The 18,187-nt window shown below is 51.0% G+C and overlaps 1 protein-coding gene across 1 annotated transcript; it reads right to left on the reverse strand.

The window, feature by feature from the left end:
• Positions 1–209: 209 nt before the first annotated feature.
• On the reverse strand, positions 210–18,155 carry ASF1B (anti-silencing function 1B histone chaperone). The gene is made up of 4 exons (XM_055236165.2): positions 17,669–18,155; positions 7,122–7,237; positions 2,235–2,411; positions 210–1,362 (listed from the first exon to the last, which is right to left on the reverse strand). The coding sequence occupies exons 1-4, from the start codon at positions 17,775–17,777 to the stop codon at positions 1,156–1,158; spliced, it is 609 nt and encodes a 202-aa protein (XP_055092140.1). The 5' UTR covers positions 17,778–18,155; the 3' UTR covers positions 210–1,155.
• Between the last annotated feature and the right edge of the window lie 32 nt (positions 18,156–18,187).

Here is an 18,187-nt window from a genome sequence, read left to right on the forward strand (position 1 = left end):
CTGCAGGACAGCTGGTTTAAGTTCTGACAAAGAAAAACCCCTCCTGGAACCTCGGTCTGGAATACAACTGTAGAACCAATTAAGACTGGAGTAGGAAGCTGGGAAGAAGACATGGGACAGCCAACCCACTGGACAGGGCAAGAGGCCACTTCTGGGGAAGAGTGGACAAAGTTTCTTCAGTCCACCAGAGACAAAAGCACAAACAATAATTCTAAACGAAGTGCTTTTAATTTTCAGACCAACCAAACATTTTTAATATAAAAACATTTTAATAATATACAAACAGCAATCACAACAGCATCCACATGGCAGCAAGGGGACCAGGGCACAGAGAGGGGGAGCGGGCTGGGGAGGGACAGTTTTCAGGGTCCCAGTTGCTTCCCTGGCTTGAAATCACCCTGGTCCTAGCAGAGGACAGGTTAAGACTGCCAGAGGCAGAGGGTCCCTGACCCTGGCCTGGAGACAGACTGCACAGGCAGGCCCTCTGATACCATCTTCCAACCACGGCAGCCTCCAGGAAAAGCCAGATCCATTTAGGAGATAACAGGAAGGTGGCTGTGATTGACAGGAAAGGCAACATGGTTCCTCAGCATCCTGCTGATCACACCTCTGGGAGGGGCTGCTGGATTGAAGAAGACCTAAGATATCTTCCTGGGAGCAGGACAAAAATGGGATCTAAGTCTACCTACTAACCAAGATTCTTGCCTGTGACACCAGAAAGCTGGAGTGGTTCTGCTCAGATGTACAGGAAGAGAAAGGAATGACAGAGCCTTTGGCTCAGCAGGACCGGAGCCTTGACAGGCACTGACCAAGAAAGCCTCAAGGCGGGCCAGGGAGGTCTGTGGGAAAGCTTTGGGTCAATGGTACTCAAGGGTGCACAGTGGCACAGTGGCCTTAGGTAGAATTTATGAAGACGAAAAGAACACAAGTCAGAATTTAGAGCTGAAGTACCTTGCTTCTTATAGGCCTGTAGAGGAAAAGTGAGATCATCCTTCTGGCCAGGACTAGGGGAGACCCGAAGCCTGTTCTTTCCAAGGGGCTGAGTTAGACCTGGATGCAGCTGATGGCCCCCAAAGTCCTCTAGATGGGCCCTGCAGGACTCGCTGGGAGGCCTGGTTGCCCCTCCCGGTGTGCTGGGACACTCGGTTCCTGCAGTTAGATGCAGTCCATGGAGTTCTCAGGGAGGAGGCCAGGGATGCAGCCAGGGAGGCCCAGGCCCTTGATAGGAGTGCAGTTGAGTGGGAGGCCGCAGCCCAGGGAGGGGTCCTGGGTCTCTATGGCCTCCAGCCTGTCCGTGTTGTTGTCCCAGTTGATATGGAAGCGGGTCACCCGGGGGTTCGAGGCCAAGATGTTCCGCTGGAGCTGGGGCAGGAAGAGGAACATCAACCCTTGTTGGTACGCCCTCTCCTTGCTCCCATAGAGCCAGGACACCCCCAATCACCCATCTCAAGCCCAGCAAGAGCAACCTACATATGGAACTCCAGAAAACACCTGTGGCCAGGACCTTTTTATTTATTTATTTATTTTATTTTTTTTTTTTTTGAGAAGTTTTGCTTTTGTTGCCCAGGCTGGAGTGCAATGATGTGATCTCGTCTCACTGCAACCTCTGCCTTCCGGGTTCAAGCGATTCTCTTGCCTCAGCCTCCTGTGTAGCTGGGACTACAGGTGCAAGGCACCATACCTGGCTCATTTTCGTATTTTTAGTAGAGACGGCATTTCACCATGTTGGCCACGCTGGTCTCAAACTCCTGACCTCAGGTGATCCGACAGCCTCGGCCTCCCAAAGTGCTGGGATTACGACGCATGAGCCACTGCGCCTGGCCCAGAACCTCTCTTTTTTTTTTTTTAAGGGACAGTCTCACTCTGTTGGCCAGGCTGGAATGCAGTGGCACGATCTGAGCTCACTGCAGCCTCACTCCTGGGCTCAAGCAATCCTCCCACCTCAGCCTCCAGAGTAGAGCACACCACCCACATCTGGCTCATTTTTCTTTTTTTGCGGGGGTTAGGGACAGGGTCTCACTATGTTGCCCAGGCTGGCCTATCTAATCTTAATTCTCTAAGACATGCCTTTGAGAAACAAAGGCCTTTTTCTCCTGTTCTAACTCTGTACTGTAAGAACTGAACATTACTTGAAAACTTTAAGAAGTGACCTTGACTCCCAAATTGAATGGCTGAACTCCCCCCAAGTATAAAGAACGGCCTTGTGGGAAGCAGGAAGTGGAAACAGGCCCCACCTGAGAGAAATCTGGCTTCATGGGCGGGTTCTCACGCAGCTCGGGGTTGAGGTACTCGTTGTTGACGTAGTAGCCCACTCGGATGAACTCCTGTCCATGGTAGGTGCAGGTGATGAGGACCACAGTCACACCCACGGCATCAGTCTCTGGGATAAGGGATGGGTTGGGGGCGTCGGCCTAGGGGAGACACATCCTAGGCCTTAGCAGTGCCACAGCCATGCCTCGATGTCATTAGTACAAAGATTCCCAAGCAAAATGTATTTACTGAGCAAAAAGTATGCTCTCTGCCCTCAGTTTTCTTTTTTTTACTTCTGCCTCTTGGGTTCAAGCAATTCTGCCTCAGCGTCCCAGGCAGCTGGGACTACAAGCGCACACCATCACACCCGGCTAATTTTGTTTTGTTTTGTTTTGTTTTCAATGGAGTTTTGCTCTGTTGCCCAGGCTGAAGTGCAATGGTGCGATCTCGGCCCACTGCAACCTCTGCCTCACAGGTTCAAGCGATTCTCCTGCCTCAGCCTCCCGAGTAGCTAGGATTACAGGTGCCCACCACCATGCCCGGCTAATTTTTGTATTTTTAGTAGAGACGGGGTTTCGCCATGTTGTCCAGGCTGGTCTCGAACTCCTGACCTCAGGTGATCCACCCGTCTTGGACTCCTAAAGTGTTGGGATTACAGGCATAAGCCACCACGCCCAGCCTTTTTTTTTGCATTTTTAGTAGAGACAGGATTTCACCATGTTGGCCAGGCTGGTCTTAAACTGACTTCAGGTGATCTGCCCACCTTGGCTTCCCAAAGTGTTGGGATTACAGGTGTGAGCCACCATGCCTGGACTTTTTTTTTTTTTTTTTTACACAGGGTCTGGTCTCCCTCTGTCACCCAGACTGGAGTGCAATGGCGCCATCATGGCTCACTGCATCCTTGAACTCCTGGGCTCAAGCAATCCTCCCGCTTCAGCCTCCCAAATAGCTGGGACCACGGTGTGTGCCAACATGTCTAGTCAATTATTTTTTGTAGAGACAGGGTTTCTCCATGTTGCCTAGGCTGGTCTCAAACTCATGGACTCAAGCGATCCTCTGACCTCAGCCTCCCAAAGGGCTGGGATTACAGGTGTGAGTCACTGTGCCCAGCCAGTTGTCAACTGATGGAAAGACAGAATCAATCCCACAAATGACTACAAAATGTTGACTGTGGCAGGGAGAGGTGTGTGGTGCTCTGGAGGAGCATGGTGAGCCAGGGGACAGTGGCATAAAGCTGAACAGGTGAGGCAGTTGGTATCAGGCCACCCAGGGGCCAGATAAGGGATTGGGAAAGGGCAAGAGGGTAAGCAGGAGGTTAAGTGCCACATCACTCTTGTGATCTGAAAAGAAGCCACTGGCAAAGTGTGGAGCTGTGACAGGAGGAGACTGTAGTGGAAGCAGAAGGCTTACACCAGTCATCCTGGAAAGGCAGTGGACTTGGCCTAGACCGGGCAGTAAAGGACAGATTCAGGGTGTACTGCTGCAAACAAGATCAGCCACGTAATTGGTGCAAAATAAAACCAACGCAAAATGTAAACACCGGGCCCCTCTGGAAAACCTATTAGGTTTCAGACGGTGACAGCAGAGTATCGCACCAAGTGTGGGGTCCTGTGCAGCTGCCTGGGTTGTACACCCAGGCCAGTCCTGATTGTTGAGTAGATAGGGCCTGTCAGTGGATTTAGTAGTGGTGGCTGAAGGGGTTAGATAGGATGTGGTAGCTTGGATTAGGGAGGTAACAGCAGTGATGGAGGTAAGGGAGTGTATCCGAGCAGAGGATCCTGAAAAATCACCTGGAGAACTCAGAATCTCCATTTGTTTTTTTTTTTTTCTTTTTCTTTCTTTTTTTGAGACGGAGTCTTGCTGTCACCCAGGCTGGAGTGCAGTGGCGTGATCTCAGCTCACTGCAAGCTCTGCCTCCCGGGTTCACGACATTCTCCTGCCTCAGCCTCCCGAGTAGCTGAGACTACAGGTGCCCGCCACCAGGCCGGGCTAATTTTTTGTATTTTTTAGTAGAGACAAGGCTTCACCATGTTAGCCAGGATGGTCTCAATCTCCTGACCTCGTGATCCGCCCACCTTGGCCTTCCAAAGTGCTGGGATTACAGACGTGAGCCACTGCGCCAGCTTTTTTTTTTTTTTTTTTGAGACGGAGTTTCGCTCTGTCGCCCAGGCTGGAGTGCAGTAGCGCAATCTCGGCTCACTGCAAGCTCCACCTCCCGGGTTCACGCCATTCTCCTGCCTCAGCCTCTCCGAGTAGCTGGGACTACAGGCGCCCGCCACCACGCCCGGCTAATTTTTTTTTTTGTATTTTTAGTAGAGACGGGGTTTCACTGTGGTCTCGATCTCCTGACCTCGTGATCCGCCCACCTCGGCCTCCCAAAGTGCTGGGATTACAAGCGTGAGCCACCGCGCCCGGCCGCCTTCTTTTTTTAAAAAGATGGCGTTTCCCTCTGTCATCCAGACTGGAGTGCAGTGGTGCAATCACAGGTCACTGTAAACTCCTGGAACTCCTGGGCTCAAGCGAGCCTATTTTTTTTTTTTTTAGAGACAGGGTCTCACTCTGTTGCCCAGGTTGGAGTGCAGTGGTGCAATCTCAGTTCACTGTAACTTCCACCCCCCGGATTCAAACAATTCTCATGCCTCAGCCTCCCAAGTAGCTGGGATAACAGATGTGCACCACCACATCCAGCTAATTTTTGTATTTTTTAGTAGAGACAGGGTTTCACCATGTTGGCCAGTCTAGTCTTTAACTCCTGACCCCAAGTGATCTGCCTGCCCCAGCCTCCCAAAGTGTTGAGATTACAGGTGTGAGCCATGGCACCTGGCCTCAAGAGAGTCTTCTGCTTCAGCCTCCCTAGTAGCTGGCACTACAGGCCTGCATCACTATGCCTGGTTAATTTTTTAATTTTTTGTAGAGACGGGTCTCGCTCTGTCACCCAGAATGCAGTGCAGAGGTGCAATCATAGCTCACTGTAGCCCCAAACTCTCAGGCTCAAGCAAGCCTCCTGCTTCAGCCTCCCAAGTAGCTGGAACGACAGGTGCAAGCCACCACACCCAGCTAATTTTTTTATTTTTTGTAGAGATGGGGGTCTCGCTATGTGGCCCAGGCTAGTCTGGAACTCCTGGCCTTAAGCAATCCTCCCGCCTCTGCCTCCCAAAGTGCTGGAAGCCACCACACCCAGCCAGAATCTACATTTGAAAACCCAGGTAGGGTGCTGCATGAGAGCCATTTAGGAGTTACAGTCCATCCTCATTATTCATGGGTTCCATATGTGCAAGTTCACCTACCTGCTAAATTTATTTGTAACCCCAAGATGAATATCTGCGTGCTTTCACAGTCACTTGCGGACATGCACAGAGCAGGGAAAAACTGGAGTTACCTACCATGCCTGTTCCCACCTAGAGTTACCTACCACGCCTGTTCCCATCTGAGGTCAAACAAGGCAACACTCTGTCTTCTGGTCTCAGCTCTCACTGTGAATGAGCGTCCTTTCCTCAGCCTACTTAGTGCTTTTTTCCATGTTTTGTGCTTTTTGTTGGTGAGTTTGCTGTCTATGATGGCACCCAACGGTAGTGCTGAAGTGCAGTGTAGGGTACAAGAAAGGCCTTATGGAAAATATGTGTATTAGAGAAGTTTCATTCAGGAGAATTATAGCGCTGTTGGCTGTAAATTCAACATAAATGAACCACTGTATATATTAAATAAGGTGTCTTTCTTTTTTTTCTGAGACAGAGTATCGCTGTATCACCCAGGTTGGAGTGTACTGGTGCGATCTCAGCTCACTGCAATCTCCACCTCCCAGGTTCAAGCGATTCTCCCGCCGCAGCCTCCTGAGTAGCTGGGATTACAGGCACGCACCACCACACCTGGCTGATTTTTGTATTTTTAGTAGAGACGGGGTTTCATCACGTTGGCCAGGCTGGTCTCGAACTCCTGACCTCAGGCGATCCATCCACCTCAGCCTCCCAAAGTACTGGGATTACAGGTGTGAGCCACCATAGCCGGCCTGGTGTCTTTTCAGCAGAAACACACATACAAGTTTACTTATTGACCGGTTGACGAAAACGTGACTTCCAAGAATCTAACCCTGTATTTCCCCTGGGGCAATGGTTCAGTATTCACTAATTCAGTGTTCCTGGCAACTTTATAGAACGTAACTCTTGTGAATAACGAGAATTGCCTGTAAATCAGTGGCAGCTTTGACACAGAGGTCGGGGAAGGGAGGGCCTGACGGCCTCTGAGAGGTCAGATAGTTCCCGACAGTAGAACTAGGATTTGAACCTGAACTTCTAAATTTTTTTTTAATTGACTGATTGAGATAGGGTCTTACTCTGTTGCCCAGGCTGGAGTGCAGTGGTGTGGTCTTGGCTCATTGTAGCTTGCATCTCCCAGGCTCAAATGATCTTCCCATTTCAGCCTCCCAAGTGTCTGAGACTGCAGGCGCACACCACCATGCTCTGCTGATTTTTAAATTTTTTGTAGAGATGCGGTCTCACTATATTGCCCAGGCTGGTCTCAAACTCCTGGCCTCAAGCAATCCTCCCACCTCGGCCTCCCAAAGTGCTGGGATTACAGGTATGAGCAACTGTGCCCGGCCTCTATTTTTTTAATACTTGTTTTTTTCTTTTTTTAGAGACAGGGTCTCACTGTGTTGCCTAGGCTGGAGTGCAGTGGCTCACTGCAGCCTCAGACTCCTGGGCTTAAGCAATCCTCTCACCTCAGCCCCTGGAGTAGCTGGGTCTATAGGCGTGAGCCCCTGTGCCCAGCTGAACTTGAACTTTTGATTCCTGAAGCACTCTGGGATTTCAGGTAAAAGATGTTTCTAGGAGTCAAGGGCTAAGGGCTAAGGCCTAAGGCCTCATCTTTCTTACCTGAAAGACAAACATGTGTCTCCCTGCTGGCACAGGGCCCACCAGCACCGAGTCTAGGATCTGATCAAATTCCTCACTCTCAGCCGAGCCAACATAAATGATCTTCCACTCCAGGTCTGCAAAGACATAGGAGGGTTAACGAATTGAAATAGCTCAACAGAAAGAAGGCAGGGAAAGGCTCTTGTATTTTTTTTTTTTTTTTTTTTTTGAGATGGAGTCTTGTTCTGTCACACAGGCTAGAGTACAGTGATGCGATCTTGGCTCACTGCAACCTCCGCCTCCCAGGTTCCAGTGATTCTCGTACCTCAGCCTCCCGAGTGGCTGGGATTATAGGTGCCCTCTGCCACACCTAGCTGATTCTTTTTTGAGATGGAGTTTCACTCTTGTCACCCAGGTTGGAGTGCAATGGTGTGATCTTGGCTCACTACAATCTATGCCTCCCAGGTTCAAGCGATTCTCCTGTCTCAGCCTCCTGAGTAGCTGGAATTACAGGCGCCCGCCATCACGGCTGGCTAATTTTTTATTTTTAGTAGAGACAGGGTTTCACCATGTTGATCAGACTGGTTTATAACTCCTGACCTCAGGTGATCCACCCGCCTCGGCCTCCCAAAGGGCTGGGATGACAGGTGTGAGCCACTGTACCTGGCCTCTTTTTGTATTTTTAGTAGAGATGGGGTTTCACCATGTTGGCCAAGCTGGTATCCAACTCCTGACTTCAAGTGATCTGCCCGCCTCAGCCTTCCAAACTGGTGGGATTACAGGTGTGAGCCACTGCACCTGGCCACATCTTGTATTTTATTTACTTATTTTTTGAGACAGTCTCCCTCTGTTGCCTAGGCTGGTATGCAGTGGTATGTTCATGGCTTACTGTAGCCTCAACCTCCTGGGCTCAAGCGATCCTCCTGCCTCGGACTCCCACCATGTTGGGATCACAGGTGTGGGCTGCTGTGCCCAGCCTTGTGGTAATTTTAGACAGATCCTTAATATGTTAAAAGACTATTATTCCATCTGTCAAACACTTAGTGCCAGGCACTGCAGTCTTTAATGCTGAGGTGGGCAAGAAGCTCTACCTCCATTAGGGAATTCTGTTTTGTAAGCCTAGCTATGACAGGTGACCTTGACTGTACCTCCAGGGAAACCTGGGCCTCTCAAGGCCTGAGCGTGAACTGTATGGCAGAGGCTGAATTAAGAGCCACGTGACACAGACATGCTGAGAAGGGAACGGCAGGGAGTTGGGTCATTTCAGGGCCCTGCCCACTGGGTGCTGGGATAGGAAGCAGCATCCTCTTTCACACACAGGGACCGGTGCCACTCAACGAAGTGGATCCCTCGACAACTGGGGCAGGGCGGCAGATTCCAATCCGGCAGGAGAGCCAGCCTGCAGGAGGGGGAAGGTGAGGCTGCTCAGGGAGCCAGCCACCATGGTCTTCCAGATCTGGCACCAAGTCATGCCTACTTAGAGACATTTGGGCAACTCAGTCAATAAATGCGGCATCCCGGGGTGATCCTCCAAACACTTTTTTTTTTTTTTTTTTGATAGAGTTTCACTCTTGTTGTCCAGGCTAGAGTGCAATGGTGAGATCTCGGCTCACTGCAACCTCTGCCTCCCGGGTTCAAGTGATTCTCCTGCCTCAGCCTCCTGAGTAGCTGGGATTACAGGCGCCTGCCACCATAGCTGGCTAATTTTTTTTTTTTTTTTTTTTTTTTTTGAGACAGAGTCTCGCTCTGTCACCCAGGCTGGAGTGCAGTGGCGCAATCTCGGCTCACTGCAAGCTCCGCCTCCCGGGTTCACGCCATTCTCCTGCCTCAGCCTCTCCGAGTAGCTGGGACTACAGGCGCCCGCCACCACGCCCGGCTAATTTTTTTTTTTGTATTTTTAGTAGAGACGGGGTTTCACTGTGGTCTCGATCTCCTGACCTCGTGATCCGCCCGTCTCGGCCTCCCAAAGTGCTGGGATTACAAGCGTGAGCCACCGCGCCTGGCCAGCTGGCTAATTTTTTGTATTTTTAGTAGAGATCGGGTTTCACCATGTTAGCCAAGTTGGTCTCGAACTCCTGACCTCAGGTCATCCATCCGCCTTGGCCTCCCGAAGTGCTGGGATTACAGGTGTGAGCCACCGTGCCCGGCCTCAAACCCTAACTCTTGCACCCCATCCAGCAGGAGGGCCCCAATCCCCTGAATATGCTCCATTGAGATGAAAGGAAACTGCTTATGGAGCCTCTGGCTGTCAATCACAGGAAATTCCGGTCAACATGGCCTCTTGCAGGAGGTCCAAGTGTATCAGGGGCAAGGTCATGCTGGTACAGGGAGGCTTGGCAAGAGGCTTGAAACTTATTTTCGGCTCTTTAGAAATTACACAACCCTTCAGCTCTAGCAGCTGGGGGAAGTTTCACAAGCTGTGATTTTCACAGGAAGCAAACTCTCTCAGAAGCCGCCCTGTTCCTTGGTCCAGTGTCCCACAAAAGCATCCAACTTTGGAAGCACACTGCTGCTGGGTCATGACTACAGAGGCTTGTCACCTGAGCCCCACGCCCTTCTTTGATGCACTGGTTACCCGTCCCTTTGTGGTTTCACTCAGGAACCCTATAGCAGGTCTGTAGGATACAGGTGACCATTGAACTCACAGGTGTTTGGTCAAACTAGCCTCTTATTATTTGCAGGGAGGAAGTTGACTTTTTTTTCTTCCTAGACCCCTAGAGACGGGGTCTCGGTCTATCACCCAGGCTGCAGTGCAGTGGCGTAATCATAGCTCACTACAGCCACAAATTCCTGTGCTCAAGTGATTCTCCTGCCTTAGCCTCCCAAGTAGCTGGGACCACAGGCTTGTGCCACACGCCCAGGGAATTTTTAAATTGTTTTTAGAGATGAAGTCTTGCTTGGTTGCCCAGCCTGGTCTCAAGCAATCCTCCCACCTTGGCCTCCCAAAGTGCTGTAATTTGTCTGAGCCATCATGCCCAGCCTGTTGATTTATTTTTGTTACAAGTAGTGACACAACTGGAATCAAGTTTTGGGGGAAGACAGAAAAGCCAGCCAGCCCTGCTCTCTCCTTTCTAAAGCAGTTGTATCATTTTGGTATACTTCCTTCAGCCCTTTCCTCTCATAGCCGGTAGAATCCTGTACGGGTGCATTTAATTCATGTCCTGGGAAGGTAGACAAAAAAGACTAAAGGGTACCCACGAGCACCTGATGTTGTCCAGCTGAGGTCAATACTAATTGGCAAAACCTAAACAAAGAGCATGTGGAAACTCACCGAAAGAAATGGGCCCTTGCAACATAGGGAGACTCGACTCTATTAAAAATCAACAAAATTAATTGGGTGTGGTGGGGCGTGCCGGTGGTCCCAGCTATGTGGGAGGCTGAGGTTGGAGGATCACTTGAGCCTAGGAGTTCAAGGCTGCAGTGAGCCATGATCGAGCCACTGCACTCCAGCCTGGACGTCAGAGACCCTATCTCAAAGGAAAAAAAAGAAAAAGAAAAAATGTACTGTGTTGACTGTCAGGCACATGGGCTGAAATGGTTCTTTTAACCAGGGTCGGAAAGAAACTGAAGAATTAACTGAGGGCTGTAGAGAAATACTGACTCAAGAGTTACAGCAGCTAGTTGGGCATGGCGGCTCATGCCTGTAATCCTAGCACTTTGGGAGGCCGAGGCAGGCATATTGACTGAGCTCAGGAGTTTGAGACCAACCTGGGCAACATGGTGAAACCCCATCTCTACTAAAAATATAAAAATTTAGCTGGGCATGATGGTGTGCACCTGTAATTCCAGCTACTCAGGAGGCTGAGTCATAAGAACTGCTTGAACCTGGGAGGAGGCAGAGGTTGCAGTGAGCTGAGATCATGCCACTGCACTCCAGCCTAGGCAACAGAGCCAGCATCTGTCAAAAAAAAAAAAAAAAAAAAAAGAAGGAAAGAAAGGAAGAAAAAAAGTTATAGGTATAGGGCCAGGCGAGGTGGATCATTGGATCATGCCTGTAATCCTAGCACTTTGGGAGGCTGAGGCGAGTGGATTGCTTGAGTTCATAAGTTTGAGATCAGCCTGAGCAACACGGCGATACAAAAAATACAAAAAATTAGCCAGGCGTGGTGGCATGCCCCTGTAGTCTCAGCTACTCAGGAGGCTGAGGCAGGAGAATTGCTTGAACCTGGGAGGCGGAGGTTGCAGTGAGCTGAGATCATGCCTCTGCACTCCAGCCTGAGCGACACAGTGAGACTCCATCTCTACTAAAAATAAAAAAAATTAGCTGGGCGTGGTGGTGTGCACCTGTAATTCTAATTTATTTTTTTTGACACGGAGTCTCGCTCTGTCGCCCAGGCTAGAGTGCAGTGGCACAATCTCGGCTCACTGCAAGCTCTGCCTCCCGGGTTCATGCCATTCTCGTGCCTCTGCCTCCCAATCAGCTGGGACTACAGGCGCCGACCACCATGCCCGGCTAATTTTTTTGTATTTTTAGTAGAGACGGGGTTTCACTGTGTTAGCCAGGATGGTCTTGATATCCTGACCTTGTGATCTGCCCGCCTTGGCCTCCCAAAGTGCTGGGATTACAGGCGTGAGCCACTTCGCCCAGTCGAGAATCATCTTAAATTTGCTGAAGTGCCCAGGCATGGTGATGTGCACCTGTGGTTCCAGCTACTTAGGAAGCTGAGGTGGGAGGATTGCTTAAGCCCAGGAGTTCAAGTCCAGTCTGGGCAACATGGTGATACCCTATCTCTTTAAAAAAAAAAAAAATCTGGCTGCAGTGTTGTAAGTAGAGACATATGTGTATGATTTCATCTCTAAATATAATCTTTCTTTAGAATTATACATGGGACACAAATCACCAATACAGCAGGAACTCATAGCTATGAGTACACGACACAGCTGTACATATGACGTGGGTACCTAACCTTCTGAGCAATGTCAAGGCAACTCGACTGTGCTCCATGTTATCTCTCTGCGCTAACTTCACAAGCTAGTCCCTGTGCAAGACATACCTCCACTGTATGTGTGTGTATATATATATATATATGATAAGACTAAAGACGTACACAGTTATTGTAGCTGAACTAGCTAAAAAGCCTGCTTCCTGCTTTTTTGTTGCTGTTGTTTTTTTTGGGACAGTCTTGCTCTGTCGCCCAGGCTGGAATGCAATGGCGCAATCTGGGCTCACTGCAATTTCTACCTCCCGGGTTCAAGCGCTTCTCCTGCCGCAGCCTCCCAAGTAGCTGGGACTATAGGCGCCTGCCACCAAGCCCAGCTAACTTTTGTATTTTTAGGAGAGACAGGGTTTTACCACATTGGCCAGGCTGGTCTCAAAACTCCTGACCTCAGATGATCCACCTGCCTTGGTCTCCCAAAATGCTGGGATTACAGGGGCAAGCCACTGTGCCTGGCCATTTTGTTTTGCTTTGTTTTTGAGACAGAGTCTCGCTCTGCCACCCAGGTTGGAGTGCGGTGGCACAATCTCAGCTCACTGCAACCTCTGCCTCCCAAGTTCGAGCGATTCTTCTGCCTCAGCTTCCTGAGTAGCTGGGATTATAGGCACGTGCCACCATGCCTGGCTAATTTTTGTATTTTTAGTAGAAACGGGGTTTCACCATTGTCAGTTAGGCTGGTCTCGAACTCCTGACCTCGTGATCCATCCGCCTCGGCCTCCCAAAGTGCTGGGATTACAGATGTGAGCCACCGCACCTGGCTTTTTCTTTTTTTTTTTTTGAGATGGAGTCTTGCTTTATTGCCCAGGCTGGGATGCAGTGGCGCAATCTTGGCTCGCTGCAAGCTCTGCCTCCTGGGTTCACGCCATTCTCCTGCCTCAGCCTCCCGAGTAGCTGGGACTACAGGCGCCCACCACCACATCCAGCTAATTTTTTGTATTTTTAGTAGAGACGGGGTTTCACCATGTTGGCCAGTCTGGTCTCGAACTTATGACCTCAAGTAATCTGCCTGCCTTGGTCTCCCAAAGTGCTGGGATTACAGGCGTGAGCCACCGTGCCCGGCCTCCTTTTTTTGTTTGTTTGTTTTTTGCCTTTGTTCATAATAAAAGATGAGCTCTGCTGCCATAACAACTTCGTTAGTTCTGGGTCAGAACATCTGGCTTCTATGACTTATTCAACCAGTGTCTGTTGAATTTCTCAGCTAAACGTGGAAGAATCTATTTCCAGATATGGAAGATAAAAGTGCAAAGGGGGCTTGGGGCCCCTGAGAAATAGGGGTCACCCAACTGGGGCTTAGGGGTTAGGGTGTTTTTTTTTTTTTTTTTGAGATGGGGTCTTGCTCTCTCACCCAGGTTGGAGTGCAGTGGTGCAATCATGGCTCACTGCAGCCTTGACCTCCTGGGCTCATGCAATCCTCCCACTTCAGCCTCCTGAGTAGCTGGGACCACGCGTGCCACCAAGCCCCGTTAATTTTTTGATGTTTCTGTAGAGACAAGGTTTTGCTATGTTACCCAGGCTGGCCCAAAACTCCTGGGCTCAAGAGATCCTCCTTCCTTAGCCTCCCAAAGTGCTGGAATTACAGGTATATGCTACCTCACACATCTGGGTTAGGGGTTTCGTCAGATTTTCAGTTGACACTGCTGAGAGTGAGGCAGATTCTCTTTTTCAGGGAGAGGAGTCCAGAAAGAGGCAGAAAGCAAGCTGGCAGATCAGTCACAGAGAGCCCTAGGACTGGAAGAGCCAGGATTTCTCACTTGAGTTACTCGAAGGAAAAGCTTTATCATCCAGGTGCAATTAACAATAGCATTCCCTGGCCAGGCACTTAGGATTCAAAGTGTAATCCCAGCACTTTGGGAGGCTGAAGTGGGCAGATCACTTGCGGTCAGATTTGAGACCAGCCTGGCCAACATGGTGAAACCTCGTCTCTACTAAAGACACAAAAATTAGCTGGGCATGGTGGCTCAAGCTTGTAATCCCAGCTACTTGGGATACTGAGGCCAGAGAATCGCTTTAACTCGAGAGGTGGAGATTGCAGTGAGCTGAGATCGCACCACTGCACTGTAGCCTGGGTGACATAGTGAGACTCCATTTCTAATAATAATAATAATCATAGGCCGGGCGCAATGGCTCATGCCTGTAATCCCAGGCCGAGGCAGGCGGATCACGAGGTCAGGAAATCGAGACCAACCTGGGTAATACAGTGAAACCCCATCTCTACTAAAAATCCAAAAAGTTAGCCGGGCGTGGTTTCGGGCGCCTGTAGTCCCAGCTACTTGGGAGGCTGAGGCAGGAGAATAGCGTGAACCCGGGAGGCGGAGATTGCAATGAGTCGTGATGGCGCCACTGCACTCCAGCCTGGGTGACACAGCGCGACTTCATCTCAAAAATAAATAAATAATTAAAAATAATAATAATAATAATAATAGCACTTCTCTTCACTGCGTTTTGAGTGTCCTGATTAGGCAATAAATTCTGTGGTCATTCCTATCTATGCTCCACCCCTGAAATAGGGAATCCTTCCTTTCTTTCCCTGGATTGGAGCAAAGATAAAGAAAATTTAGATTCAAAACTTCAGTGCCAATACTTCTACAAACTGGCTGTGTGACTCTGGTGAAGTCACTCCATTTCTATTAAAAAACGACCAGCAGAGGCTGGACGCAGTGGCTCACGCCTGTAATCCCAGCACTTTGGGAGGCTGAGGAGGGCGCATCACCTGAGGTCAAGAGTTCAAGACCAGCCTGGCCAACATGGTGAAACCCCATCTCTACTAAAAATACAAAAATTAGCCGGGCGTCGTAGCAGGCGCCTGTAATCCCAGCTACTCGGGAGGCTGAGGCAGGAGAATCGCTTGAATCTGGGAGGCGGAGGTTGCAGTGAGCCAAGATCACGCCACTGCACTCCAGCCTGGGGGACAAGAGCGAGACTTCGTCTCCAAAAAAACAAAAAAAGGACCAGCGGTTGAATTTAGCCCTTCCGGCTCTAATTCTATAAATAAGTTAGTAAAGTCACAGGGCAGGGGCTTCCTAGGAGTAGAAGTACCAGATAATGACCACGCAACCATTTTTAAATGCAAGGAACACCAACAGGCTGATTGAAACCTGATCTCCTGCCGTCTGGGAGCTGGGAATCCCTCAACCTATTACTTCCTTCCATCTCCTCCTGGCTTTTAAATTAAATCTTATTCCACAGCGTCATTCTACTTTATTTATTTATTTACCCGCTGCCCTGTTCCAGAAAGGATTTAACTCGGCATATTCTATAGTTAGCCACAAGTAGACTCCTTAATTTAAAAAGGAGCGAGAAGGCCGGGCGCGGTGGCTCACGCTTGTAATCCCAGCACTTTGGGAGGCCGAGGCGGGCGGATCACGAGGTCAGGAGATCGAGACCACGGTGAAACCCCGTCTCTACTAAAAAACTACAAAAAAATTAGCCGGGCGTGTTGGCGGGCACCTGTAGTCCCAGCTACTCGGAGAGGCTGAGGCAGGAGAACGGCGTGAACCCGGGAGGCAGAGCTTGCAGTGAGCCGAGATTGCGCCACTGCACTCCAGCCTGGGCGACAGCGAGACTCCGTCTCAAAAAAAAAAAAAAAAAAAAAAAAGGAGCGAGAGAGACTGGGGAGAGACAGACCCACTGGCCTACCCAAAGCACATCCACATCTCACTCTATCAGCCCCAAGCTAGTCCAGGCGACCAGCTTTGAGGGCAAAACACCTACCTGCCCCCGAGAGGCACTAGTTAGCGTATCCTGGCTTCACAGGCCCCCAGATCACCACCTCCTCGGCTGCTGCCTTTTCTCTTTTAACCACCAAGCAGAAAAATGGCCTAATGGAGTACTTCTTCCTGAAAGCAAGACTTGCCTTTTAGCGGTGCCAAGGCTCCCTGGGTGACCTTAGATTTTGGATATGTACAGGCCTTGACATGAAAGGTCTTTTGCGCTTTGTGGCTCCTGTCTTCTCATCTATGAGATGAGAGCCATGTCCACCTTTAAGTCACACAGATTAATAAGTACATCTGCAGAAGCACCTTGGAAAAGATGTACAGGAGGCTGTGACCTCCGAGCTCCAGCCGACTGTTTGAAGTTGGAGCCCGTCACAGCTCAGCCCAACCCACCCATCCCCCAGACTAGGTCAGACCATCAAAAGCAATGGGAGCTTGGCACTGATTATCCAGCTATATTAAAAGAAAAAAAGAAGAAGAAGAAGAAGACCGGGCGCAGTGGCTCACGCCTGTAATCCCAGCACTTTGGGAGGCCAAGGCAGGTGGATCACTTGAGGGGAGGCCAAGGTGGGTGGATCACTTGAGGTGTGGAGTTCGAGACCAGCCTGGCTAACGTGGTGAAACCCTGCCTCCACCAAAAATACTAAAATTAGCCGGGCGTGGTGACAGGCGCCTGTAGTCCCAGCTACTCGGGAGGCTGAGGCAGAAGAATCGCTTGAACTCGGGAGGTGGAGGTTGCAGTGAGCCGAGATCATGCCATTGCACTCCAGCCTGGGCAACAGAACGAGACTCTATCTCAAAAAAAAAAAAAAAAGAAGAAGAAGAAAGAAAAAGAGACAGAAAAATTGCTGCAGTAACTCAGCTGGAAACGGGTGGGCAAACCTGGAGAACTAGCTAATGCCTGCCTGGCTATGCCACCCCTCGGATCTCAGTGTGTTTATCCAAGCCCACAGAAGAAGGTGGGGAAGGGGAGCTGGGGAGACCAAGTTCCCCTCAAAGACGGTAGCATCCTTTCCCAGGGAGAGCTCAAGCATAGTGGGGTTGGGCCCCAACGAAGGAGGGAAACCAGTTTCCAGGGTATGTGCATTGGGGCAGAAAAGCAGCAGCAACTGGTAGGCGTGGGGTTATTGAAATATTGGCAGGTTGGGGAGGGGACTGGTGGGACACAAATGGGAAGATGGGGGTGAGAGCGGTCCTGAAAAGGGGTTGAGGGGTTTTCACAGGGAAAAAAAGGTTACTGGAGGGGAGGGTCTTCATGGTGAGGACAGAAAGGAGCTTGGGTGAGAGGACTCCATAGGGAAAATAGGAGATGACTGGGATTTCCCCCCGGGGAAAATGGCAAGGGGCTGGATACTGGGGGTCTCCAGAGGGAAAATGGGAGGTGTGAGTATCTCCCTACAGGAAAGAGGGAATAAGTGGGCAAAAGTGGGTGGGTGGTTGAAGCGGGGGTCTTGCCACAGGGAAACCACGGTGGCTGAAGATCTCCGTGGGTTAAGAAATGGAGGCCGAGAAGGTCTCCCCATGAAAACGGGTACCTAGGAAGAGCTCCAGAGAAAAAAGATGGATGAGGTTCCCCACGCGGGAAATGGGGCTTGGAGGGGATTAATCTCTATGGGGAGGTCGGGGCGGGCAGTGGGGGAAGAGGTCACGGGGAGGTCCGAGTTAGCTAGCGGGGGGTCTCCAACCGGGAGGTCAAGGCGGGCAGTGGGGGAGGAGGTCACGGGGAGGTCCGTGTTGGCTGGTGGCGGGGGTTCTCCACCGGGAGATCTGGTTGACTGGCGGGCTGGGGGAGATCGGAGTTGGCAGAAGGGGGACGAGGGATTTCATGGGGGAGATCAAGTTGGCCATGGGAGCGGTTCTCCGAGGGGAGGCCGGGGTCGGCCCGGGGGTGGGGGTCCCCGCACAGGCCCAGCCTCACCGTCCGCCAGGGCTTCACTGCACTCGAAGCTGATCTCGAACCGGAAGGGGCTGTGGAAAGGGCTCGGGTTCTCCAAGACCGCCACGTTCAGCACCGACACCTTGGCCATCGCCTCGCCGCGCCGCAGCAGGGGCAGGGGCTGTGGCTGTGGCGGAGGCCGCTCCTGGGTCCGGTGGGGTCAGTGAGGTAGGGCTGACAAGGTCCACTCCCGCCTCTTCTCTCCGCTGACTGAAGTACGTACCTAGTCCGCGCGCCGCCTTCAAATAGCCGGCCTCCGCCCTCTGGCCAATCACCGCCAACGCTCCCCGGCGGCGCGCGCACCCCCTCAGCCAATCCGGGAGCGCCGATCGGCGCGCGCCCAGCCTCCCTGGACCAATCAGCGGAGCTCCCTCTCCGCAGCGTGTGAGGAGGGCGAAACTGTCTCCAGGCTTCTTAGCGTGTCCTCTGGGAACCAATCCCCAGCGTCTCCGACTTGGATGTCAACGGCGGGAATGGACGGAGTCACAGCGCCGGCCTCCT

This window comes from Symphalangus syndactylus, chromosome 13, assembly GCF_028878055.3.
Source record: "Symphalangus syndactylus isolate Jambi chromosome 13, NHGRI_mSymSyn1-v2.1_pri, whole genome shotgun sequence".
Classification (NCBI taxonomy): Eukaryota; Metazoa; Chordata; class Mammalia; order Primates; family Hylobatidae; genus Symphalangus; species Symphalangus syndactylus.

Coding starts and splice junctions, on each gene's coding strand:
- ASF1B (XM_055236165.2), bottom strand. CDS start 17,777: ATGGCCAAGGTGTCGGTGCTGAACGTGGCGGTCTTGGAGAACCCGAGC. Junction 7,238..17,668: donor CAGTGAAGCCCTGGCGGACG/GTGAGGCTGGGC, acceptor ATGTCTTTGCAG/ACCTGGAGTGGAAGATCATT. Junction 1,363..2,234: donor TGAAGCCAGATTTCTCTCAG/GTGGGGCCTGTT, acceptor TTCCTGCCCCAG/CTCCAGCGGAACATCTTGGC.